This window comes from Strigops habroptila, chromosome 11 (genome assembly GCF_004027225.2).
Source record: "Strigops habroptila isolate Jane chromosome 11, bStrHab1.2.pri, whole genome shotgun sequence".
In the NCBI taxonomy this organism is placed as follows: Eukaryota; Metazoa; Chordata; class Aves; order Psittaciformes; family Psittacidae; genus Strigops; species Strigops habroptila.
In genome coordinates, this window is record NC_046360.1 from 28,733,241 (window position 1) to 28,751,980 (window position 18,740).

Below are 18,740 nucleotides of genomic sequence, written 5' to 3' on the forward strand. Positions count from 1 at the left end.
TTTAGCTCTCATCACTTCTAATTTCTTGTGCCCCTGGTTGGGCTACCTGCAGGCTTGTAGGAAACCCTGGAGCAATCCTCATTGGGCTATTGAATTTATGCTTAATTTGAGTGATAATGATAGGGATTGTAAGTGGGTCACTGAAATCTTAGACCCAGGTTCTTGCACAAAATATCACAGAGCATAGAAATTTTACGTCTTTTTAATGCGCGAGTCATATTCTACCACTTGTGTATGTCCCTTAAGCAGATCCTCTTTTCACTGAAAATGTGAAAATATTTTTAATTCTCATAAAAAAGTAGTAATGAAATAGCAACATTTCTTTGTAATAAAATTCCATGGTTAAACCAGGAATCATAGCACCCTCCTACAAACCCTGCATGTTGGCCAGACATAAAACACATTTTCAAGATGGTGTTGCTATGCTTTTGCTCACGTAACTCTTCATACTCAAAATGATCCCAGAAACTCCTCCCTAGAAGACTGTTCATCATGTATACGGTATGATTGGCAAAAGTCCATGTGCCTGTCATGTTAATTAATATCTTACTGTGCCTTTTTGCATCACCTCCCTAACAGATCCTGATCTATCTGTTCCTCTAATGTTACCCTTAGGTTGAAAAGTTTGGGAATCAGGAACCATCTTTTATTTAGTGCTTGTGCAGCATGTTTTTCATCCAATAATAGTATTTTTGTATGCTATGGCAATATACACCAGAGTAGTGCAACCATAATGATGCACATGGCAGTACAACTTGGACTAGAAAAGAAGCACAGAAGGTTGCATTCTCTCATTATTTTTTGTACAAACTCCTAATTACGGATCTTGATTCACAGCCTGCTGAAGTCAGTGGAAATACTCCAATGAGATTAGCTGGCTTTGGATCAAATCCTGAACATCAATCAGAATATGTGGATGAAGCAGAGATAGAACATGAACTGAAAGGGAGAAAGGGCACAACTGGGGTTTAGTTTATTGCAACTCCATATGACATGGAAGAGTGACAGATTGCTTGGGACATCTCAGTGTGTAGGACAGCCCCTCAGAAAGGCTCACCTTAACAAGGCTCCCAGGAGCCGAGTAGGAACAACTTAAAATTGTGTTAGAGAGGTGTCATACAAAAGGGAAATTGTAATAAATACACATCACGCAGGTTGTCATTCTTTCTCATACGTGAGAACATATGGTTCATTTGCTTACTTGATGCTCATACTATCTGATGTGCTAAACACTATTGCATTAAATAGTCAGTAATACATAATGAAAATAGGTTTATTGGCTTGTTCCATTATGAAACTCTCTAAGGAGAGAGAATAGAAATGAAAAGCCCTTTTCTTACGTCTTCCACTGCACTAATATTCTCTATCTGGTGCCTGCCAGCTTTTCATTGAGTCAGGTAGCAAAGGGGGTCCCCTTCTGCCTTCTCATTACTCTGCAGTGGATTGACTTCAAACAGAAAGATAACAGAGAAAGAAGAAAGGGGAAAAACAAAGCAAAATAAGATTAAGAAGAAAAATAAAATAGTCTTTTTCTTTCCCTTATCCATCCTCATTCTTCCTTTTCGTTATATCTCCATCCTCATCCTTCACTCATATGCTTTCCATTCCAATGTTTTCACTCTCAGCTTGGGAGAGAAGACAGACATAACTGGAAACATTGAGAACGCAAAGAAGGAAAGACTGAAGGTACTTCAGGTCAGTCTGAGCAACCCTTTGGTTGCAAAACTTCTCTAATGCTAGTATCATTAGTTTTGTTGGATCACCAAATATTTCTGCCCATGTGTACTCATTCTTCAGTGGGTGCTGCTATGTTTTATACTCCTCCTAGATTCAAGGCCGTTATTCAGAGGGATGCATGGACAAATGCTTGCACATTTATGCCTACAGCCAACACTGAAATCGGAAAAATACCACTGCTGATAGCAAACAAATATTCAAGAAATATATTATAGCTGTCTCCATTAGTCTTTTGCAACACCCTTTTGTCTGCTACCTTTACATCAAAACTATAAGAGCATAAGATATTTTTAGCTAGAACATAGACTATACCTTGCAGCTCTCAGCATTCCCTCACAAAGGGTATAATGATGGCTTTGTCTGCTTAGTACCAAATATGCAGTGGCAGTGTGGCCTGAGAGATTAAAAACCAAGGCAATTCTATACAGCAATCTCAGCTTTTGTAGGACTTGCATACTACTTCTTAATATGTAAGTTCAGACCAAGCACTGGAAGCAGGCAGGTGAATCCATGCCTTTGATTTCTATCAATCTGTCAGCAAGGAATGGAACTGAAGTGATTAATCAGATTTAGCAGATGTGGAATCAACTCTATTGGTTCCCTGAGCAAAAGTAGAATTTCATCAACAGATAAACTTAATTTGTATTCATGTTGACTTACAGTGATGGCATCTGAGATATCTGGAATTGCTATGATCGCCAATACCACTTTACAAGTGCTCTATTTAAAAACTAAAACAGGAAATGAACTTCTTTACAAGCACACAGACACTGATAAGATAGAAGGGTTAAGGCACATCAAAGCTATGCAAAGCTTCTTGTGGTAGAAAAGCAAGAAGGATAAAAAAATAGAGATATGCTTAATCCAGGCTTCAAACACGAGACTTAAAAAATAAAATAATAGTAATATTAATATCCCATTGCTATTCATCTAGCCACATTGCTGAGAAAGCTGGAATAGCATGAGAAAATATGTTCTATATGAAACTTGCTACCAGCATACAAATGTCTACATCACCTTTATCTCTAAAGAGTGGGTGCATAAAGCAGAGTGGTTTGTGGCACTAAAAAGCATGACAAGCAAAGCGCTTTGCCTGTGCTAGTCACCTGGTCTGACCCCCAATATGTAGGGGTTTTCTTCCAGACACTGTGGATAGGTTTCATTCCCCCAGCTTTGCTCATCTGAAAGTTAGGTCTCTCATGTAAGACGGAGTTGAGTGCCAAGAAATGTGTAACTACCTTAGACCATATATTGACTTCAGCTAAATTAAAGTTAAGTGACATCAATCTCCTCCTTTGTTAGTAGAGTAGTGCAAACTTTGGAATTTTCAATCCATTCTGTCTTGATTCCTGCCCCAAACACTTTCTTTTTTTTTTTTTTTTTTTTTTTTTTTTTTTTTTTTTTTTTAAGATAATGGATAATCTGGAAGGTTTCAGTACCAGGTAAACAAACAGTGTTGACATTCTGGTAATTGAAATGTTTCATTGAAGTTTGTTGAACTGCCCTGACACATTTCTTCTCAAATTGTTTCAAGCTGAAATGCTATTTCACAGTACAATATGCATTGTATGTTGTATTTGATCAGTTGATTGAGGACTCCCCTCCTGTTTACCCATTAATTCCCTTTATTTTTTTTAACTCCCTATGTCTCTAATTCCAACAGCAATCACGAGAGAATTCTTTTCTCAGATAACAAAAAAGTTTAAAATGTGTTAAAATGTTCATGGTTTTGGAAGCAGTGGAGCAGCAGAAGATAAGCAGAAACAGATGGTGGCCATGAGTGCTCTGAAGGCTGTAGGAGAATGGTCTTGCCTAGGAGACTGATAGAGCAATCCAGATGCAGCACACAGCTGTGGGCAGACCTCACTCTGCAGGTAATAAAACCTTTTGGGTCCTTACATTTCCCATGGGAGCAGGAAATCCCCTTGATTTTGAGGTTCCAAGGGGCAGCTGTAAGACTTCAACAGTTCCCAGATAATTGTCCCCACCCATAGAGTTAGAAGTCTCCAGATCCAATACCTGCTTAGTTTTCTTTGCATAAGGCTGTTGAAAGACAGGTTTTCATTTTGGTGCTCAATTATTGTCCCATGTTTCTTTTGAATAATGGCAAGAAATTGAGTGCAAAACACCAAAACCAAGTGTAGCATGAGAGGGATTTTACCACATAGAGCAGCTTTAATTATGGCAGAGAACCAATTATCATCCTTCACAGAGATGGGACTGAACTGAATCCTGAAAGCAAGCCTAGGAGCCAACAAGTATTGAGCATATGTTACTGACCCCTAAACATGCTTCTTGTCCAGTCCCAGAAAACAATTTAAATTATGAATATTTGCTTATTACTGATTATTAATGCATGGAAAGTGCTGCTTATGAGTAATGCATTATTTCAGCCTACCTCATTTCTCTGTTTTCCCTCAGCTATCCTCATTTAAATTCTGAGTGGAGTGAATCACATATGTTTGTGTGCATCCACTACAATGTTTGGAGATCCTCAACTCATGGTGAGGGAATAGCACCTCTCTCTGGTAAAGCAAAACGGGCTGCAATTCCCATTTATTAAATGCTTAAATCAAAAAGAATTTTTATAAAATAAGTTTCCCCTGAGGGATCTGATCCTGAATCCACTGAAGGCACTAACAAGGCATATTTTTATGATGAGATCAGTGTCTAGACTTGCAAATTTGTTTTATTTAATATATGAACTGTTCCCTTCTACTCTTCCTTTTCCTAAGTGGACTCATGGGATGACAGAAGGGAGAAGGGAGATGAAGAAAACCCCTGTTGCCCTTCCTGAGAATATATGACATACACGAAAATAGCTCTTATCTATGTCAAAAACTACAGGGCTGGAGTTCAGAACATCAAGCTTGTTCTTCCTTGTCACATTTCATTTCTACATTGAACTAAAATCCACAGCACATGCCAGGAAGAAGTCACACTTTGGCAAAGGGCAAACAATCTTTTCAAACAGTTGCCCACTGGACAAGCACCACTGCTCCCGAAAGCTCATTTCTCAAGAGTTTGATCCAAAGAAGGGGGTTTATTGCCCAAAATAAAACCTGCAGCTGTATTGCTACATGATCCAAAGAAGCTGACCAAGGGATCACACGAAGAGAGAGAAGGTAAAAGTAGCTAGGATTAGCCAACTGTGGAATTTCTTTTTGATTCCTGCCCCTGATAACCTTGAATTCCCTCTATAAGGTGGCAAGTACTAGGAACCAAAGATAAATCCCGCAACTAGGGGGATGACGCATATGAATGAGGGTGGAATTTAGCTATTTCTGGAAATTTTGAAGTAGAATACTCAAAGGAGAAGGGACATGAAGACTGGGATCAGTAAGCAGACCTGGTACAGGTATATTTAGGCTTTGTTTTGCCATCTAATATAAAAACTGTTTTATCTGGGATTTTTACGGACTTAAATGTACACATCAGTAGCAATAAAATATTCTACATAAATCAGAGCATACAATCTGTTGAAGATCTGGGCAATGATGTATTCGAGCTACAGAGAAAATGAGAGAGACAAGCAGGACTGGAGGAAACTGTCTGTGGCCTGAAAAGGGGATCAAGGACTAAGGACCTTCAGTGCTGGACCATGGCAATAGATTCATATTATACTTTGGACTCAGGAAATGTTAAGATATTTTTCAAATAGCAGGGGCCCAAATACTGCAGCTTCATAAACCTAAAAATACTTGTTAAAAAAATTCCTCAGAGGAAATTAAAAATATTTCTTGGTGCTTTCATTAATATAGTCTATTAGTTAGCTCTTCCTAGTTAACACACTTCTTTATACATACTTACAAACTAACATTACTACGAAGGAGTGTTATCTTGTCATACCGTGAGCTCAGATGATCAGGGAGAGCAGTAACAGTGTATGCATGACTACCACAAACTATTACCATGAGTGAAAGGAAGAAGGTGAAAAAGAAAGAATATTCTTATCCCTCAGGGTAGAATAGATCTAGTTGCACTATTTCTGTAACAAATAATTAAATTTGTCTAAATTATTCTGAAGAAATTATGCGATCTGACTTATTTATCAATATGTCTGTTACAGTTTTGCTGTCAGAACAGTAAGGGATTTGTATTTCCTTTTTTTCAGCACTTATAACTGCACCAATTTCTTTTTTTTTTTTTTTTAAAGCTAGTAAAGAAGTCCATAGAGATTATAATTGCTGAGCAATAAAAAGGGAGCAGAAATAAGCTCATTAAAATAGTTAATCTGTATGTGACATGTCAGGGTTTAATCATATATAGAGAGAAAGGCAGACCAGGTTCCTTCTCTTTGTTAGGAGCAAAGATAAACGTGATTTCAGTACTTTAATTAGCTGTGTACTTTATTGCAGCAACACAAATTGTTATTTCATTTTCTGCTTTCTGCCACAAAGATCTCTGGAAAAATACTGTATAGATGATTTTTCTCTCCTTTAAAACTGTGCTATTTTGTCATTTAATAATCAAAAAGTCTCAAATTCTTCTTAATAATCTACTACTTTAATAATCTACTTTACTACTTAATAATCTACTTTAATAATCTCAAAGTCTACATGAGTGGACATACTGGTAATGTTTTGCACAGAGTTTAAACAATCTCTCCCTTTGCCTCAGTGTAAATCCTGCTCCTTTTGTTTACTCCTGGTAAGCACCAGAAGACCTTCTGGGATGTTCAAAAATTACAATGTGCTTATTATTGTTAGTAAATTAATACAGAAGCACATGTAAATACAGTATGCAGTAAGGAAGTATTTTTTACAAGCAAATCAGATGGGGGATATCAGCGTACCAGAATCTCAAGATCTAGGCTTAATTCAACTATTTAAATTCTAAGTTTTAAACAGCGCTCTCCTCGCTCCTGTTTTCAATGTCAGAAAATCCAGAGACCATCATCTGTGGCAAACTGTATACTGAGCATGTTTTCTACATACTGTAGGGATGGGCTGTGTCTGATAGGATGAGCAGGTCTTTGTTGACTTTCATTGACAGTACAATCAAAATGCAAATAAAGATTTGACTGAACACTAAATAGAAAATGATTTTTCGTCATCAGCTGAGCAGATACAAATAAAACTGCTATTGGTGAAAGTGGGGGAAATAATTGGAAAGTTCTCTATGCCCTGTGGCATGGATTGTTTACACAAATGTTGCTGTTTCATTACAAGCACCTATGTGAAATACTTCTCAGATTTGTACTTTCTTTCACAAATACTTCTCTGATTTACTTTTAGCTGCATTGTACCTTACTGTAACACAGGAAATATTTCTTCGTGTCACAGTTTTGGATAATGTTGTTTTAATGTATTATGTCTTATATGACCCAAACTAACCTCCATGAGGTCCCGTGCACAAAATCTGATCTTCAATTTCCAGGACTTTTTGAATTACTGATTCTGGTTTTGGTCTTTGAAAATGATAATGTGATAAAACAGTGTTGCTGTTACATTTGTGAACTGAAAGGGTTACTGAGAAAGATTACAGTTCTTAGACACTGTTGCCCATTTTTGTGTCTACATTTGAATATGGAAATATCATCACAGTTATATATTGTGTATACTATTCACAACGTAAATCAATAAGTAACTTTTGTTTTTAATACTTTACCATTTAATTGACATTAGCGTGTAATAACGTAGATGGTTTGTGTTAACTCTCAAATAAACTATTGGCCATCACAGACAAAATGCCAGTAAAGCCCTGCAAAGACCATGCACCCCCATGCCAGCTGTTGGGGGAGTATACCAGTATGCAGGTCCAGTGGCTAAATCCTCCCTAAGCAGAAGAGATAGAATATGGAGGCTGATGTAGCTATGGCTTATTATACAACCTGTACAGCTGTGAAGCAATTATGCCATAGCCTGGGGGTATATTCCGCTTCCCTGAAGCCTCCACTGATGTCTCCTACATGAAGCTGATTCACTCCAGCTTTGTGTGCGGTAAACAGTCAACTCTGATAGCATTGCAGTGAATTAACTGCTGATGAACACAAACATATGTATCATACAATTACCCGCGTGTATTCGGTTTGGCTTTGTTCTCAGCCAGGTTTGTATCTACAGAACTGTATGGCCACCGCTAAAGACAAAGCGGCCTCTGCCATCAAAGTTTTCCATCAATGAGCTGCCAAAAGCAATACTAAGCCAGCTGTGTTTCAGTGATATTCAAATGATATTATTAAAACAGAGAAAACTCCCATCAATCCAACAACTGGTTTATGACAGTACCTTTTGTTCTGGTGCAGAATCTCTGAGCCCTTTCTCCAGTTAATAACTGCTCTGGGAGAAGCACTTGGCTTACGCCCAATTGTAACTTCACCTCCAACTTGAACAACAGACCTTTTTCTCACAGGATTTTTGGAAAAATCAGGTGCTGCAGCTGAAAACAGAAGAAGAAAGAGCAGAACAGTATGCAGCTGACAAGTTACTAAATTAACTTGTTAAATTCTTCTGAGTTACATAGTAGGTGAATCCAATAATTACTTCGCTTTTGAGGTTTCAGCAAAAGTACATGTATTTTTAACAGGAAAGACGTATTTAAGTACCAAATAATGGAATTCATTGTGCCTTATTTAATGTTTATGCTGCTTCTGTCTACTTAGAAACTGTCGACTCTGACAATCTTTCCTTAGGGTTATCTACAGCCTGGGAGAATAGCTCTATCCGTGATGAAGAACCCTGAGCAGAGCTATGTCAGCAGGATAAACATCAAATTCCTGATCCCAGTCACATGTACTCATCTGCAGAGAGTATTCAATTATAAACACAGATTTTCAATGGCTTTCTGTTCAAAAACTGACACCATTTACTGAAAATGTGTTTATTTTTTCAGTAATTTATGTGAAAATTCACTCTTGAAGGAGAAAACACAAGAACTGTACAACGGTTAGGTGCTCTTACAGTCTTTTACTAGTTTCATTAGTATTTGACCATTGAACAAACTTTTATATTTGGGTATCTATAACAGAATACTTCTTTACATATATATATATGTACAAATTCCATTTTATGTGCATCTCTAGTAATCATTAATGAGATTACATGTTATTTGTTTTTATATACATATTTGCCATATGCTCTTTGTTTATAGTTAAAACTATTTTTCTTGCTTTCTCAAATGACTTAAAAACTGCAGAATAACTATTAATAACACAAAATACTAAGTGAGAAACAATGTTCATTAAACTTGTGTGTATGTGTTAAAAAAAGACCATAGATGGATTAGATTCTTCCCCCAAGCCACGTATGAAATAAAATTAAAAGAACATTCGCATGTGGGTGAAGAGCAAGCAGCAAAGAAGTATCAACAGACTTGGACTGCCAGGTGGAATGGAATCTACTAATTCCTCAATTTCAATTTTTTTCAATGAGTATCCTTTTATGCTCAGTACCTGCTCATTTTAGTGACATTTACTCACCTATCACCCGCAACTCAGCATTGGCATAAATAGTATCATACTTGTTTTCTGCCACACACTGATAGAGGCCAGAGTCTGACATATTCAGCATAGGTACGATAAGAGTTCCATTTTCTATTTGAATTCTTTCCTGATAAAAGAAAAATAAGCAAAAAACAGTGACAGAGACAATGAGCGTACAATCCCAAAGTTTTTTGGTATCACACTGGTGCACCTGATCAAAATTCAGAATGAGAAATGTTATTTCCCTGGAAGCAGTGTGGATGAATACATCAGAAATACAAAATGTGGTGTATACCTCACTATATGACGGTGGTTATGTTTTCGGACCTCTTAGCTTCTTCAAACTTTCCAAGAACCTGAAGCACATGTTGCTGTGTCATTGCCTTAGGCAGGTTTGCCCAGATGTTCCAGCTGTGGCATGAATTTCTATGCCTTGCTGAATTGTGAATCTGTGGGTATGCTTCCCTGTGAAGCAGAAGCTGAAGTAGGTACATAGAGCAGGTACGGCTGCTCCATGCTGGGAGCCTGGAGCATCTTCCATATAGCTCCTGAGAAGCTGCACCAGCAGCCCTGTCTGAGGGTACAGTGAAGCATGGCCTACCCCCCTCATCCAATTAGATAAATCAGATGATGATGATCCAAGATGATCAGAAAAGCTCCACAGGAGACAGAGGTGCTCAGATAATGGAAACGTTTCAAATGTCATCAGATCACAAGCCGCAGAAAAATGATCTACTGAAAAAGCTCTACTGAAAGACAACTCTTTTAAATTCCTATTGGAAACCCACAGGCAGCTGTTCAGATCAGGAGTTCAGATCAGCTGTTCAGCGAGGGAGAGCATGCCTCTCATAGCTTGAATTTTATGCACACTAAATTTCTTCAGTGCAATTCTGCCAAAATAGAGAAAACTGCACAGTAGGTAAATTTGGACCAGAGCTTGAGTTTGGGTGTACTTAAAGGAGTTTTATCTGCTCTATTTTGGCAAATAGAAAAAAGCCTGTTTCATGCTACTGGCATAACTCAGAACTAATACACTGTGATTTTACAATTATTAACCTCCAGAGACAATAGCTCCACTGAGGAGGAGAGTATGTTCCCCAAAACCGGCGAGTTTGGAAGAAACCCACAACAGGGATTATAAATTCCATCACCAAATGCAAGTCTGGTACAACTGATACTGCTATTATGCTGCTCCTTTAATCTGGCTTTACTGCCTCTGAACCAGTAATGGGAGCATACGCTGAGTATACAGCACAGTCTTTGCTGATCAGCTACAAACATCTAAAATGTATTTGTGACCTGCTAAACTTATAGAACCTAACTTTTTGTGTGGCCACAGAAAAGCCAGTAGCACAACCTGTTGGGGGGGACTTCTCCTGTGGTGCTTGCAGAGGGGAGAGTGCCACCTATTGAGCCATGGAGCTCTATCTCCCAACACTCTGGCTTTTCCTTGAAGGTCTCCCAAATGAGGAGTGATCCAGCCCAACCTTGTTGAGCTTGGAGATTTGATGAGAGCACAGCCTGCGGTTGTATTGCTGGTGTATTGCAAACTAATTAACAACATTACATTACTTATCCACTGTTCAATTTTTTTTTTTTTTTTTTGAAGCTCTCACTACAGATATTTTTTGCATACTTAATTTTACCTTCAGGCTGTTTGCTATCCTCTTGACACATTCTATTTTTACAATCATTCTTTGAATATGTAACCCTCTTCTGAAGCAACTCTCATGTTTCATACACATGCTGAATTCCCCACCATTCTCTGCTGGCTCTTTTGAGCTATGCAGACTAAAAGAAGAATAAAGCACACCATGTACACAAGCAGCAATAATGCAGGTATGACCAACTAGGTGGTCAGAAATAAAGGTTTGACAAAGAGTAGACATTATCTTCAGAACCATCCCCAAGGTGTAAAGCGTCTGCAGGGTATTCTTCCTATGATACTTCCAACGAGCTGGATGCTGTGAAAGACTGAATATTTTATTACACCTTCCTTGTACTTTCACCTCTATCTATTTTGTCCATTGAGCAATAGCATTCCGCATTTTGTTGCCTGAAGTATTCCATTTACAATATACTGTAAGTACCGTGAAAATGTTGGTTGAAAATGTCTGTAGAGTGTTTTATTCTTTTTTATTGAAATGATACAATGTAAGTGACAGATTCTAAATATCGCTGTCTTCAAAGAGAAAAACTAGATAATATTGCTTAGGAAGAGGTGACAATAAGATTGGGTTTAGGAAAATTGCAATCCAAGTAAACTCTGGCTAGCCTTCGCACATGCTAATTGGATTCTATTTAGGACTAATCTAGCACAAAATCATAAGGAAGATCAGACTCCACTCCAATTGCTTCAAATTAGTACTAAGTCAAATAAGCCCTAGTTCTGCAACCCAGCAGGTGTTCATTCACCCCATGTGTTTTGGAAATTATTCTGTATCTGTTATTGCTACACAGAAATTAATCACAGTATTATTTTTTCCAACCAAGTAAAAATACATTACAGATGATCCATGCCATTTTATGCCCAACAAATGCTGAATAAATGCTTAATAAAAGAGGAAAACTTGGCCTCAGCAGAATGCAAGCACAGCAAAGACCCTCTTGCCACAGAAGTTATTCTCCATGAGGTTGCCAACAACTGAAGATTAGAAGACAAATGCGCCAAAGCATAGCCACCACAGAAGTATAATTATACTGCTTGGAAAGAAACACAGGGTTTCAAAGACCTGTCTACATAAGTATCTGATCAGGGTTAAGTGTCTGAGCTTCAATCAATCGCCTCTTTCCTCCTGTACTCCTTCCACGTCACTATTTCCCTTTCCACTTGATCCTTCTTTTCCCTTTAAGAAAGTTCTTATTCACCTTTTCCTTATAACTTTATATGGTTTTCTTTAGTCTATTATTCCTCTGTGTAGTGCCGGAATAGTATTAATCTCAATATTAACCGATTTTCACAGCTGATTAATTTGGTTAAAGGATTGAGATAGCCTAAAAATGGCCATACCGCATGAGAGCAAAGATCCATCCAGCCTACAAACTAAGAACACAAACAGAAAAAAAGTCCAAGTTAACAAGCAATTTTGCAATGCCAGCTCTGAAACACACCTCCACAGTCATTCGGCATTTTACCAATTCCCCAAATTACACATTATGCCTACAAATGTGTTTAGTGTTTCTGGATAGATCCTTCTTTCACTATAAATTATATTTTTAAACCTATCCATACCTATTGCCATATCTTGTACCAATTAGATGCTCTGTAAGAAGTCATATGAGAAAACTGACATATCTCTATATAAACTGGCAATATCATACACTATCAATAAAGACTAACTCCAAAAACCCAGGCTTTGCTGCAAAGAGTTTGTGCTATTATATATATTTTGATGTTAACCTTTAATTAAGTTTCTGAAAAAAGGTAATGCACTGTAGGATGAATGTCATTACTAAACATGAAAAAAAAACCCAAACAAACTAACCCAAAAGATGAGCAAGAAAGCAAACAAGACAACAGGAACCTTACCTCTGATGTAAGTGGTTGTCCATTTTTTAACCAACTGTAGGAAGGGCTTGGTTTTCCTTTAGCCTTACATTCCCAAAATAAACTGTCATAGAGAGACAGAAAGGCATTTTGGATGTTTTTATCCCATTCAGGGAGTGCTGAAAAGAATATGCAAATCAGTTTAAACAGGAGAAAAGTGATTTCACTGGAGATGTGTTGCCATTAATTAACTGAGCAAGGCTGATTAGTATTTGTCCAAGACATTCTTTTATATTACAAGTGAAATCTGCAAAACAATTCCCTAACATTAAACTTCAGGGCTAACTTGAGAAAAAATGTTAGAGATCAAGTGACTGGTAGGCAAGCATTTGGTTTAGATATTATTCATTTTTATGGCCAAAGTTTGCAGAAGCAGTGATTTTAAATGCCTGAAATTCTGAACATGCTCTCTGAAAGCACTACGACTACACCCTTCTGAGAAACCGTCTTCTCTAAAGGTACTTGAATTTGTGCACCAAAAATAGGAATTTCAAAATCATTTGTCAGTTAGCTAATAAAAATCATGGATTATAAATATTACCCCTCTATTTTACCCACATACCTGAGACCATGGGTTGTTTGGTTGTAATTTACCACACAAATACTACACAAAAGAATTAGGGCTACTCAGATTAGGATAACGCCTTCTGAATACTTGTGGCACATTGGCATAAATTCATTTCTGTGTAACAGCAGAACTTGCAGAAATCACATGAGCTCTGTAAATATCCAACTAAGTACTACCATCCAACTAAGCAGGAATTAGCTTGAGCAGGCTGACGTTTAGGATAGTTGTCAAGATACAGGTGAATATGAGACCTACAGAGAACAACTGGCACCCAGTTAACTTTGGGACAGACCAAAGCCACATGCAAAGTGAGATACTAGATTGCATCCCTCTGCCTCTACCATGAGTGGCTGGTGTCAACATCCTGTGAAGAATGTGTGGCTGGGTTATTAAATCATAATGCTGTAGTCTCCATATGTATATACATATATACACATATATGCAGTTCTTACATAGAGCAATTCAATTTTAAGAAGATAATCATTATCCTTTGAGACTAGCAGAATGAGCCTCCCTCTACAGCATGGTCCTGCAGGTAGCTCATGACTTTGTCCCAACAAAGGACTTTGAGATTGTACTACACTAGATTAACTAACAAGCCGCTTCCCAGAATGGGAAAGTATCCGGGGTACAGATTACCATGCTTAAAAGTGATTCTAATTACATGCCATTTTTATTGCTCTCAGAGCCTAAGGCATGGAATCTAGGTATCAAACACAAAGCAAAAGACGATGTCCAGGAAATAAACCCTCTTTCCTAGAGACAAGCTGCCTACCGAGCAAAAACACTGCAGCACAGAAATTAAGCAAGAGCAAGTCAATTACGCAGATAACACACCGGCCCACTCCTAATATGATAAAAACCAAACTTGCGCAAAAGCTTCATGACTGCTGTTTATATATTTCACTATGAACAGCTATTAATTAATTTACAAAACACATTTAATATGCTCATTGTTTTAGATTGCATTAACTGATCATAATTTTGTAATTGCCTATGCTGTTATCAATCATGTTCAGGTAATCTACTGAACTTAATTTTAATGGAACTGCTTGATTGATGTTCTGCAAAAATTAGTGAGCAACAAGAACAAAAATAACACCCCAAAAGCAAAGAAATAATTAAATATTCAAAAGAGCAGCAGACTGCTGTGTTCCTGGCATATATCTTCATATTAGTCATGGCTGCAGGAGACTGGTGGCTTATCAGCAAAGCCTGCATCTCTTCATTAGGAGAGATTTACTTATAAAGAACAAAAATACTTTCCAAGGTCTTCTCAACAGATGCTAGTCAGTTGTAGGCTCAGTCTAGCTTTCTGTAATTTTTTCCTTGCTGTTACATCTGTGGTGCTTTTGGGTTGGGTTGGTTTTTATTCCTACTCTTTTGAAAGATTTATGAGGTAAGGAAACAATCTCCCTTCTTACTCATGTTGAAATATGTTACCTTCCCTGAGTATTAACAATGGGACTAAAGAGCATATAATTTGCCTTGGCTGTGAGGGACCATCATGTGTGACTTGCATCACAGGAAATTAATGTGTGTGGGAAGGGAACAGGAAAGTAAGAACAGTTTCACAGATATATTATTCTCCCCTTTTAGACAAGGAGGAGGGAAGCAGTGGAATGGGTTTCCCCTGCTTGGCTCTCATCTGTTTATGGTGCAATACAGTTCAGATAGAATAAGAGGTGAAATAATCTTACACTCACATGAACCAAAACCTCATGAATCCTTCCCCGATCTGCATCTGGGGCAGCACAGCTTTACGCTGCTGAGCTACTGAGAGTAAATCTTTTTGCCTGACCTTAATGTTTCATGTAAATGTAGTAGGGATTTCTTTCTGCCTCGTATTAACCTTTACAACTTCATCATGTCACAGCCCACATTTTCAATCTGAGTTTTAATGCAAAATATCTTTATTTGCTGAGGATGTAATTCAGTGAAGGTCACTGCAGACCTCCAATCATTTTTTAATCAGCTTAACCTGAACTACATTTCTTATCTCCAGTAAGGGGCTAATAGACTTCATCTACAAAATACATCTGAACACCAACATTCTCACACAAAAAAAAAAAGAAAAAAAATTAATCAATCTGCTTACCATAGACAAATAATTGACCTCTTGCAATGTTTATTCCTCGAATGTTTCCTGCGATGCACTCATAAGAGCCTTCATCTTCTTGCTGAACATTTGGGATTTCAAGAACTCCTTTGGTTTTGCTGTGCTCAATTTTCTTTGTCAATGAGTTTCCATCAGACCTCTTCCAGCTAATACTAGGGACAGGACTAAATAATTATATTTCATTAGAGGTAAGAAAAAAGAGAGAACATTTGTTATAGCAGGGAGAACATAATGTTAAATCCTTTCAGAAGATTAATAAAACTTTAAAAAATGAATAATTTACATTTCTGACACACAGAGGTACATAAGGCAGATTTTATAACCTGTCCAATTTATGTAGAAGCGAAAGTAAAACAGTGGGATGAAGTCCTCAGTCAATTCTATGATTTCTTCGTAGGCCGATTTGGATTTTTCCCACAGTAACTCTTAGCTAGGGCTCAAGCCTGCCTGTAAACACTATGATACTGAAGGAGTGACTTTGGAAGTCCAAATAAACACCATAGAAGCACTGAATTATTGACTGTTTTTCAGAGCAAACAAATTCCCTGTAGCATTAGAGGTATTTTCACACTTCAAAATAGGAAATATTGGACAAGAACTCAAAGGACCTAAAAATACCAATAAATCTAGGTATAAAAAATGGGTGCCAGGGTAGAGGAGGGCAGACAGATAGCTGAGTGAAGAAGCAAAAAGCATGAGACACTGAAGCTGAAAGGAGATAGAAACAAAAGAGAATATTTCTTATTTCATGTTTTCATAGCTTTCTGTCATTTTCATTTATGTTTGGATCAATGTATTCAATACAATAAAAACATAGTCAAGTGTAAAGGCAGCTATAAATACTTCTTGGATTTCTGATAATATCACAAACCATATAAGCCTCATTTTCATGATCTATTATGCCACCAAAACACTTTGAAATATTAATAGTCTTGGATTTCACAGTTGCTTTCTGCATCTGCAAAACTAAACTTGCTTTTTCTAAACAGACGAACAGTTACATTTTGAACAGCTTTTTACAGAAGCTTTGGCTAAATGCTGACTTTTCGATTGGAAATAACATCAACAGCAAATACTTGGTGCTGAATTTGAAAACAACTTCCATGGAAATTCGAAGGGCACATTGCCCTTGTCTGCCAGTCTCCAAGGCCTCAGTCCTGCAGCACTGACTTACAAACTATTTATTCCTTTTTTAGCAGAGGCTATAACTGCTCACACCCTATTTAGGTCTCTGGTTCAAATTCAAGTTTATTGACCAAAGAAAGTAACTTGTCTGCAGTTGTGATTTGTTTCACACAGGTAAGTTTAAGCCTAACTTCTGCATTTAAAGTCTATGTGGCTATGATGTTAACAAGTTCACCCAAAGCCAGAAGAACCAGGATGCAGGAGAAGTGTGAGTACTCTGCAAATTACACAAATTGAACAGCTAGGCAGGTATTAACAGAGTAACTACAAACAAAATCAACAGAAATAGACTACGTACAGGGCAATTTACAGCTCAGCCACTCTAACATACAACAAATAATAATCCCATTAGTTCTGTATTTAAGCTTGAAAGATAGGATTCTTTCAAGATCCATGTATTTAAGCTTGAAAGATAGGATTCCAGGTGCACTGGAAATCTGTAAATGTTTTCCTCATGCTGGCAGGAGTTCAGCTGGGCAAAAAACCTCCAAGCTTCCCTTTCCCCTGTATTGTGAAACAGAAAGTCACAGTCCCAAGACCACAGATTTAATCAAGGGATCTCTATGACCTATTTAATCAGCACAATAAATTTTCTAGCTACCTTACATTTTCCACCAGAACTGAGCTGCCCATGAAAACGGTTTGGAACTATAAGCAATTTGCTACAGATTCTGGTATTAGCTCTGCACTGGTATGTATGTACACATACATGGATAACATATATATACTCACATGTTCTGACTCTCACAAGACCCCTCCAAAACAGCTGAACAATTTACTACAAACGAGAGGGACTGGGACATGCCAGACATTATTAACTAGTGAAAACATATAAAGAACTACTGAGATTTTATTATTCTATTTCCTATTTTGGTTCAAGGCCTATACAGTTTAAATTTCACATCTTTTTGGACAACAGTAGTTCTCATCACCACCTGTATTAGCTGCCCTTCATTATGAGACCAAAACCTATTTCAATTACAAACTGGTTTAATATTATTCCTTACTAGGAACTTTAAAAGCGCTTGTCTATTTTGCTCAAATGCATTGGTTAGTTTGCTAAAAGGTGCTGTCTCCTTCACAAATCTTGCATGACATCATTTGTGCAGAATTTCTGTAAACCAAGTTACTTTTAGTTATTTAAAAGAAATGCAGCTCTAGTGCAGAATAGGTCTGTCCCACAATTGCTTGCTTTAGTCAAGAAAACAGCCAGAGGTATTTTGCAGTCTTGCAGTAGATTGATTCAGATGGTTGGTGACAGAAAGGAGAGTATGGCTGGCTTTTAAAATGCTACTGCATACTAAATAGTGGGTGAATAGCTACTGTGTAACAGAAGCATGCAGTGCATTGAATGCCAGAAAAGTTTAACTACTTAGTTTAAAGGCGTCTCTTTTGGATTAAATTTTTTTTTTTTTTTTTTTTTGTTAACAAATAGATTAAAGGAAACTAAAGCCATATGGGAAAAGAAAAACAATTAGATGCATTCATTCACACTGTGCTACCTGAAAGTGCTTAATCTAAACGTTTCCTGTTCTATTAGCCATTTGTTTTCTCTTAGTACTGACTATTCATGAATAAGTTTGCACTGACACCAAGGCCAGAGGCAGGGCTCTGTGGGAAAAGGCCCCTTGTCAAGTCAAGTTTACCAAGGTTTAAACTGAAGACACTGTCCTGTTTTCCTTATCCACATCACATACTAATGACATCCTTGGGGAGGTTCCAAACAAACTCATCTCATTTTTGGCCACATACAAGAGTGTTTGAAATGCTCTCCCTCTATTGTTAGCTGTAGCAGGATGACATAAAAACCTCAGACTTAGGTTCATCAGCTTTGCTGTGTTTAAATGTGTAACTGCAATACAGAGTTAACAGCACTTTGTTCTGCTGCCAGGGAGTCTTGCACCAAGTGGCCTAGTTTTATCAGCAGAAGGAATTGATTTGTCGAGACAGCAGCTCCTCATCACCCTGAGGTATAGGTTTAACAAGCAGACTGCAGGAGGATCCACAGCTTAGCCATGTACCATCATCCATAGAAAGGACCTTCCTTACCATCACAGTTTGAGAAGATCTGCATTTCTTCATTGCCATTGCTGACACCCCATTATCATGACTTTCCAGTATCTTCAGTCACTGTATTTTGCAGAAGGCAGGGTTTTTGGCT

General features: G+C 37.6%; 1 protein-coding gene across 1 annotated transcript in view; it reads right to left on the reverse strand.

Moving 5' to 3' along the window:
* Positions 1 to 18,740, reverse strand: part of LOC115614361 (contactin-6-like) — a 96,548-nt gene that overhangs the window by 42,420 nt on the left and 35,388 nt on the right. The window contains 4 exon segments of the mRNA XM_030501153.1: positions 7,968 to 8,118; positions 9,158 to 9,287; positions 12,690 to 12,826; positions 15,374 to 15,558. Coding sequence (XP_030357013.1) covers positions 7,968 to 8,118; positions 9,158 to 9,287; positions 12,690 to 12,826; positions 15,374 to 15,558 — 603 coding nt within the window.